The sequence below is a fragment of the Rhopalosiphum maidis genome, chromosome 1 (assembly GCF_003676215.2).
Source record: "Rhopalosiphum maidis isolate BTI-1 chromosome 1, ASM367621v3, whole genome shotgun sequence".
Taxonomy (NCBI): domain Eukaryota; kingdom Metazoa; phylum Arthropoda; class Insecta; order Hemiptera; family Aphididae; genus Rhopalosiphum; species Rhopalosiphum maidis.
This window is the reverse complement of record NC_040877.1, coordinates 93,960,208-93,969,066: the sequence shown is the minus strand read 5'-3', so window position 1 is coordinate 93,969,066 and position 8,859 is coordinate 93,960,208. Positions and strand designations below refer to the sequence as shown.

Below are 8,859 nucleotides of genomic sequence, written 5' to 3'. Positions count from 1 at the left end.
GCAGACACAGATATTTTTTATTTGAAATACAATATTTATTTATCCACTCATTACATTACTATATAATATTATAATGCACAGCGGCTGGCTATATTGCTATTATTTGAATTCGAAGCTTGTGGTGCTGCCAATGCATATTAATTTAACTAGAAAATTGCCGTCGAAAAATAAGCTACTTTTTTTCTCCTGGCAAAGCCAAGTGTTATCGCCTTATCTTCTCTATACGTCGTGGTTCGGTGCACGGAAGGGAGACGTACAAGTTTCTACGTATCGTGTTCCCTGGTGTAATCCGTATAATAATAACCGACCGATTATGTCTGGTGGTGGAAGTGACTCGCGTAGTAATGACTCGGCATTGGTGAATCGTGCGTATGTAAGTAAAAAATTATAATTATTATGATTTCGACGAAACGATTGGTCGTGACTAGAGCATTTGTAGCATTTGCATAATAATTGTTCTGCACAATCACAAAACGGTTTATGTAAACATTAAACTAATCTTGTAATTTTATTTTGCAAATAAATACATATTTTGAGTTTTTTTTTTTTGCTTTTGCGGCATAGGTATTCTTCAATTTTATACTTTTTAATTAATTAATAATTTTATCAATACTTTCTCCGTCGTCATTCTTATTTCATTTAATATAGGTATTATAACATTTATAACTAGAATTCTTGGATTTAAATATTTATCGAATTCTTAGTGATTTGGTTGTCTGTTTACGACGTTAACGTTATCAAAATACAATCGATAGTATCGATACGCGATCATACAGCACTTTCACTTTCACTGTTCAGTGTGTTTCTATTTTCTAATCAGTCGACTACTCGTTCCATTTGCAATAAAGGTAATATTTAAATTTTATTGTTTCATAGTAAGTTTTCATATTAAACTCTCCGCTCCGGTGAACGGAATTCCAACTAAATCAATTTTTTTTCGTGCAACTCTAAAACGAATAACCGTAAATATTTGATTGGGTACTCGTCCAATATGCTATCTACCGTAATCTTATGATAGTTTAATATAATATCTACCGTAAATCTTATATTATCATATACTTGGATATATTATATATATTTTATCATTTTGCAATTAAGATTAAGCTTTTATTGAAATTCAAAATTGTATTATATTTGTACCTCTTTATAATTTATCATAGGCTTCATACAAAAAAAAAATTGTGTGTATTTGTGAGCCGTGTTGATTATAATATTATGGTTTTACTGTAATTTTTTTATTTAATTAATTATTTTTATGAGTCCGTCAACTATGAGTTTTATTTATCAACACATAATTCAAAATTAAGAGATGTGCGCAAATTTTTTAATAATACGTGGTTACTGACCAAACATGTACCAAAATTAAAAATCAAACAATTTGTGGTGGTGAGTTGAAAGAAGTTCTAAAAAATAGTCGAAAACGTGATTAAGAAGGTAATATTTTGATAACAATGTATAATCGATGTACAAAAAAAGGGTGTCAAACATTTCACTCCATACGCAAAAACAATATAAAATATTATATATATAATACAATATTTACGGCAAATAGCAGATACCATACTACACCATCAAACGTGCAGTAGATAGCATATTGGACCGAAATTTTCATTTTTGTTTAGTTTTTTTTCTAGAATTTTCTAAAATTATTCGTCAAGTGGATATGCTTGAAAATTTAATATAAAGCTTCTCATAATTCGTTAATTTATTTAATTTTTCAATTAAAAAATGTCGAAAATCGATATAAATTTTGATAAAATTTGTCGAAATCTCAAAAACAAACAATTTATTTTGTTTTATGAAATTCATAAAAAATATTGTTGTTATATTTAAGATTTGAAAATTTAATAAGAAGTAAAGATTCATTATAAGTTTATAATGAGATTATATTTTAATGATGAATATTGAATATTATTACGTTTAAATTATATTATAATATTATCATATATTTGTTATAATTCCAATTTATCCAAAACATTATTTGTAGACTTTTTTGTATATTATGAATTTTACAAAAAAATAATGGCATTCTTAAAATGTGTAGATGAATTTAAAAACATTATTTATCTTACTATCTATATTGTGAATCTAAGTTGTGTACACTATATTAATATATTACGATAAGGTGATAATTACTCAAAAGTTAATTACAACAATATTTATTACGGACGATAGACTTATCACTTATGGCATAAATATATATTATTAAAATATTTAAATACTATAATTTAATTTATTTTATAAATATCTTCAATGTTTCTAGCAAAAAATAAATTAACCTACTGTAATACTAATAGTATAATTAATTTTTATAGTAATAACAATATCATAATATAACAAAAATTCAAAATCCAAATTAATTTTACATATGATTAAAAACCTTTCTAAAAATCAAAGCTCTTCACTGGGAGTAGGCAAGTTCAAAAAAAAAAAAACTAAAATAGTGTAATACAATATGAATTACTATTAATTTAATTATAATTATAAGATCAGTCCATAAAATATATTTAAAATGTATTATGAAATCTGAAGATCTTAGTGTAACAGTAACAATTTAAATGAAATTAAATGTATATAAAAAAAATATTATTTAAATTAATTTAATTTATATATTTTACAAAAATCTTGTTTTTAAATTTATTTATATCTATTGTTAAATTTTTTATACAAGTCAACACCGACATTTTAGTATTAATTTTTTCAAATTTCTTATTTACTTTTATATAATTTAAATTGCTTAGTGTTTTTAAATGAATATTGTAACCATGCCGTACTTAAAAAGATGATGGATCAATTTTTGACATGTATTAAATTACTTGTTTGTAGAAAAGAGCTTTTAAATTAAAAATATTTTTTTGTGGATTAAGAATGCTTTTTTTTAAAAAAATATTTCTATTAATGTTTACATTGCAACTCATTAAGTACTGCATCAACTATCATATCCAAATATTATATTAATATTTTTAATACCTGGAAATTGTAAAGTATCAGGCTGAACAGTTAGTTGTATGAATAATTAATAGCTCAACAACATTTTTAGTTGCATTTGACAAGCGAAAATGATCACTCTTAGATTTGTCTAAATTAAGTACCAACGAGCTATTATCTAACTAATTTTTAATTATATTTAGACAAAATTTAGAAGATTTATATACATTGTACATAACTATCTTAACCAATATTACTGTATCATCAATGTAAGATATAATTTTACCATCTATTTTCAAATCAATATCACCATTAATATAAATATGTGAACCCAAAAAATCCATTATTATTATTAAAGAATTACTGAAAAAATTATTCGTTTTGACTAGTTGTATTCTGTTATTTAAATGTATTGCAAATAGTCCTTTTCTTCAAATACTAGAATACTCAAGCATTAAGCATCATCCTTCTCAAAAGAATATATAAATAGCAGTTTTTCTTAAAATTTAATTTGACGGTCTATAATCATAAAAGATGTTGCTTCTTTCAGGTCAAAAATATATTGTATAATTTCTCTCATTCAATATTATTAATAGTTATGAAGTGAACTAACATTAGATGTCTATCGACTATCAAATTTATATCAGATTGTTGGCTTAAAAATGAAATCTAGGTTCAGTATATAAGAAACATTTTAATTTGATGTAACTTAAATATTTTTATTTAATTTATATTAATTATTTTAAAGATATTTCTGATTACTTAAATATCTTAGCCTCATTTAATAACTTTACGAGAGTAACTGATGTATCAAACTTGTGTATAGACCATATTTTTATAAATAATATCTCAAATTTATCCTTGTATATTATTAAAACTGACATAACAGATCACTATAGTTTAGATATTAGCATCAATAATGATAATTTTATTGAAAAATGTAATATTGATAATGATTAATGATACACTTAATAATGCTAACAGACTTAAAATTAATTTTTCTCACCTAAATAAATTATTATTATCCTTTAATAGGTATAACTTTCTTTTTGGCTGTGATGTTGATGTCTTAATAGATAAATTAAATATTTAAATTAATGTATTTATTGTCAGTTCTTCTAAAAAATATATTATATCCAAAAATAAATTTAAAAAAATAAAATATAATCTCGTATATATTACAAATATCTATTTTATTTATCTAAAAACAATATAAAAATACATGGAAATTAATAAATGAAACAACATATTCAACCAAAAAAGAGGAAACTCATATATATTGCATTGAAAGTAGTTCTACTAAATCTTTTTTAACTGATAAAACTGACATTATATATTAACTTAATGATTATTATGCAAATGTTGGTAAAAATATTTTTGATGATATTCAAATAAATAACTTTGAAAAACTAAATTGGAATGATATGAACAAAAACTTTCATAGGTTAGGTTAGTAACTATCAGGTTGATTCTTCAGAAATTTCTAGGTTAATAAAGAAAATACCCGATATATCCTTATTTTATAATATTGGTTTATCTAACTTTATTTTAAAGAAAACAGCTGACTCTATCTCATTCCCATTGTCAATTATTTTTAATAGATCGTTTAGTTCAAGAAATTTTCCTTTTACCTACAAAAAACTATTATAATACTATAATATAAGTCTGGTGATCGAAAACAATGCGTAAATTACAGACCTATTGCTTTAATTTTTAACAGTTTCCAAGATATATTTTGAGAAATGTATCAAATCAAAGTTAATGTCGTTTTTGGACAAACATAATTTTTTTTCATCAATTTGGTTTTTGCTCAAATATGTCCACTATTGATCCTTTAACTAAAACTTCTAATTTTATTCATGGTAATTTAGATAAAAAATTGAAAGTTCTTGGCATTTTTCTCGATTTCAAAAAAGATTTCGAATCAGTAAATCATAGTTTGTTAAATAGAAAATTACTATATAATGGCATAAGAAGCAATGCTCTAAATTTAATTAAACCATTTTTTTTTTTTTTTTTTTTTATTGACATAGGTTTTAATTACAAAGATTATTAGTCTATAATTACAAAAAGTTATAGTTTTACAATATAAAAGGAGACATCTTATTATTCTAGGGGTACAATGAAAAAATTTTAATATTTACAATTTTTTATCAAAATCTATTGTTTTGAAAAATTTAAAAATGTTGACGGAGTTATATTGACTGAGGTCTTCTTTAAGTGATCTTGGATTATTGAGAAGACAACGCGCGGTTGAGTATTTGGGGCAGATAATAATGATGTGTTCCATTGTAAGGGAAGTTTTACATGTGTCACACGAAGGGGTACTCCTTGGTTATCAAATATGAGTGATGTGGGAATGACCTATTCTGGCTCTGTTTATAATTATTTGTTCATTCCTGGTTGCGTTCTCAGAATATGGCCGTTTGAACACAGTTTTTTTGATGTTTCTGAGTTTGTTGCTGACGAGAATAGAATCCCAGTGATTTTACCATGTTTTTATAATCTGTTTATGGGCTTCATTCGTGAAATCTTTATTTGGAATTTTATTCATGAAGGTAGAGGTTGTGGATGTAACCGCTTCATTCGCCATTTGGTCGGCTTTTTCATTCCCGGGGATACCTATGTGAGAAGGGACCCACATAAACTTAATATTGTTTTTCGATGAGGAAATGAGGTCTTTGGTTAGTTGGATTACTTCATTTTGAGGGTGGTGATCTTGTAGTGAGACCAGGGCGTTGAGATTAATTAGATAATTAAACCATTTATTTCTGACAGACCTCAAAAAGTAAGAATAAACGGATTACTTAGTGATGAAAAAAGACAAATTGTTTCTCAGTACCTCAAGGTACAGTACTTGACCCTGTCTTATTTATCATATACATAAACAGACTTTTAAATATAAAGCTTAATACTGAAATGTTTTGTTTTGCAGACGATACAGTTATTCTGATTAAAAGTCATGACCATGAAAATTTATACAAAATAGCTAATAACTGTTTATCTGCAGTTAAAGACTAACGTGATAACAATAATTTATAACTACATTTATTTAAATCTAAATATATTGTCTTTAATATTACGAATAGTTCATATATTAAAGATACTGATTTTTCCCCGTGTGTGCACTCTTATAAATTTAAAAATTTAAATCATCTTTGTGATTGTTTACCTTTAGATAGAGTTTATTGTATTAAACATCTTGGAGTAAAATTTGACCATAAACTAAAATTTATTGAACATATTTATTATGTAAATAGTCTTCTTAGAAAGTTATTATAATAGTTCCGATTGTTCAAAAATATGTTGGATTAGAACTCTAAAAGTTATCTATTTAGGTCTTGTGCAATCAGTTTTCTCGTACGGTATTACAATATGGGGATGTACATACTCCATACATGTTAATGTTATATTTATTACTATTAATTTATCGATTAAAATTGTATTTGGAAAACCAAAATCGTATCCTACTTGTTTAATTTATTTAGAGTTGAAAGTTTATGAAAGGGGGATTTTATTGTATATGTTTAAAGTAAATATAAGTCAATTTCAGCCTTTGCATTGTTATAATACTAGAATAAACAACAACTGTAATCTAAATGTACCACATAATAATACTAATTTTATAACACAGAACCCAATGATTAAAGGTATTCTTTTATTACGGAAATATAATATTAACTTAGCTAATTTTGATAACTTAAACAGTTATAAGAAACATATCTATATGATATCTTATCCTGACTGTAAATGTCAATAATATTATGTCTTTTTTTTTTGTCAACTTGTTATGTACTCAAAATTTTGGTTTTAATTTTTTTTAGTTTACTTTTATAATATACATAACATGAACACAGCTCATCCGTCTATAAGCATACCTATGCTTATTTGATGCGCTTGCAAACCTGCTATGTATTGTTTTAGTTATTATTTTGTTTGTTTGTTTATTTGTTAATAAATATATTATTATTATTATTATTAACTACAAATATTTTTGAAGTTAATATTTTGTTTTCAACAAAACTCCAAAGACACAATATTTTGTAATGACATCAACTTCCCTAAAATTTCTTTTAATTCTCTAATATAGTTAGTGAATTTTATTTGTAAGTAAAAACAATTACTCAAACGTTAAATTTATTGTTTCAGCGAAAGCTCTAAAATGTGTGCCGATAGTAATGGTTTTCTGCCATTCTCAGTAAAGTATGTAAACTTTATGTAATGTAAAGTGAGATAGATATGTTGAAAAGAAAATTTTTATTTTCAGAGACGATAGTAGTTCACAGTCTGAGATCAGTTTAAATCCTGTTGGTTCCCTGCAGGAATTATGTATGGCCCGCCGTTGTCCATTTCCCAATTACACTTTTCCTGTTGACAAATTAAAGAAACACAAAGCAGAGTTTAGAGTTGTGTGTTCCATATCAATTTACAAATGCTCAGGTAAATATTTTTATTTTTTATGATTTTAAATATAAATTTAAAAACAAATTATTAAACAGGCACAGGTATATCTAAGCAAGTAGCTAAAAATCAAGCGGCTTACCTAATGTATAAGCAAATAGAAAAATTAACATCAGAAGATTTTAAACAAATTTGGAAAAATGAATATGAATATAAAGATGAAATTCATAACGATCCAAGCTTAATACAGCACCATGAGCTTCCGCACAGCATTAAATTTACTAAATTAGCTTTATCTCATGAATCAGTGACTCATTTGAAATCTTTTTTTGATTCAGGTGCACCTAAAATAACACATTTACAAAAAATAAAGGTAACATATTATTTTGAATAATATAGCTTATTTAGTGCTATTAATTAATATTTCATTATTATTATTATTATTATTATTATTATCTAGAAAAACTCAACAGCTTCTGATACTTTGAATACAATTTTAAAAATAGAAGATATTACTTTAAAATGTTTGACAGTCTCTTTCAATTCTGGTATGCAATATATTAAATTACAAAATGTTGATATTTTATTTTTACTACATTTTTTCTCAGGTAAAGTGGAAGTTATGATGCAGGTTAATACAATTCCAGTAATTGTGATTTCAGGATCTGGAAAAAGTGTATCTGATGCTCAAGAATCTGCTGCTCGTGTTATTTTGTCATACTTCAAATCTAAACTTAATATTCAGTAATTTAACGTTAAAATATGACTATGTATCTATTTTGTAGTTGTTAGTATCTATATTTTATATTATACTTTATGAACAAAGTGGTCATTAATTATCATACAATAAATTAATATATCCAATTTGTTAATGTATTTTCTAGTTTAATTATAGTAAGAAATTTGACTAATTATTATTTGATTTTTTACGTTATTCTTTTTAATGACTTATTTTGTATTAAAGAAGTGTTTATTTAAAAAATAAAGATAGGAATTGGATGATGGAGACAACTAATGAAAATATGGTATGGATTGATGACCTCCGCTATGTAAAAAGTCAGCAAACATAGAAGATACTGACTGCTCGAAAAACAGATTTCATATAAGTATGAAAGAATTATTATATTAAATAAAGGAAGTCATGGATTCAGTTGCGTATTTTGGATTTTTAATGAGAGTATTATTGTTGTATAATATAAATTAAAATAGAATTAATACCTACTATAAAAACAACAATAATCTTATATCATATATAAATAAGTTACCATGATCATTAAAGTGTGTTATACAGCTAGGTAAAATATTACATCTTTAAAATGATAATATCAATAAAAGCATAATATTTTCTAGATAGCAATCTTAAAGTTAAATTTGGTAATGTATAAATAATTTACTGTAATACTGTATTAATTAAAGCTAACATCACAAAACGAAAATGTTCCATGATGTACGTTAGTAAGACAGAGACAGCACATGCGGGTATGACTTCTTCTTAATCCATCGGCCTGCTCTACAGGGTAATCGGCTGAA

At 25.0% G+C, this 8,859-nt stretch overlaps 1 protein-coding gene across 3 annotated transcripts; it reads left to right on the top strand.

Annotated features, from left to right (window-relative positions):
* Positions 1 to 322: 322 nt before the first annotated feature.
* On the top strand, positions 323 to 8,152 carry LOC113549580 (interferon-inducible double-stranded RNA-dependent protein kinase activator A homolog B-like). 3 transcript variants are annotated; one of them, XM_026950954.1, is made up of 6 exons: positions 323 to 373; positions 7,078 to 7,131; positions 7,196 to 7,368; positions 7,428 to 7,702; positions 7,790 to 7,877; positions 7,938 to 8,152. In XM_026950954.1, exons 2-6 carry the CDS (start codon positions 7,091 to 7,093, stop codon positions 8,075 to 8,077), a joined length of 717 nt encoding a protein of 238 aa, XP_026806755.1. In that variant the 5' UTR covers positions 323 to 373; positions 7,078 to 7,090; the 3' UTR covers positions 8,078 to 8,152. The 3 variants fall into 3 exon arrangements, with proteins under 3 accessions (XP_026806755.1, XP_026806754.1, XP_026806756.1); XM_026950953.1 differs by lacking the exon at positions 323 to 373 and adding an exon at positions 740 to 848; XM_026950955.1 differs by lacking the exon at positions 323 to 373 and adding an exon at positions 1,278 to 1,386.
* Positions 8,153 to 8,859: the final 707 nt, after the last annotated feature.

What these genes read in the sequence shown, in the direction of transcription:
- LOC113549580 (XM_026950954.1), top strand. Translation starts at nt 7,091, where the DNA reads ATGTGTGCCGATAGTAATGGTTTTCTGCCATTCTCAGTAAA. An exon ending in CACATTTACAAAAAATAAAG is followed by an intron (nt 7,703 to 7,789) that starts GTAACATATTAT and finishes ATTATTATCTAG; the next exon opens with AAAAACTCAACAGCTTCTGA. An exon ending in GACAGTCTCTTTCAATTCTG is followed by an intron (nt 7,878 to 7,937) that starts GTATGCAATATA and finishes ATTTTTTCTCAG; the next exon opens with GTAAAGTGGAAGTTATGATG.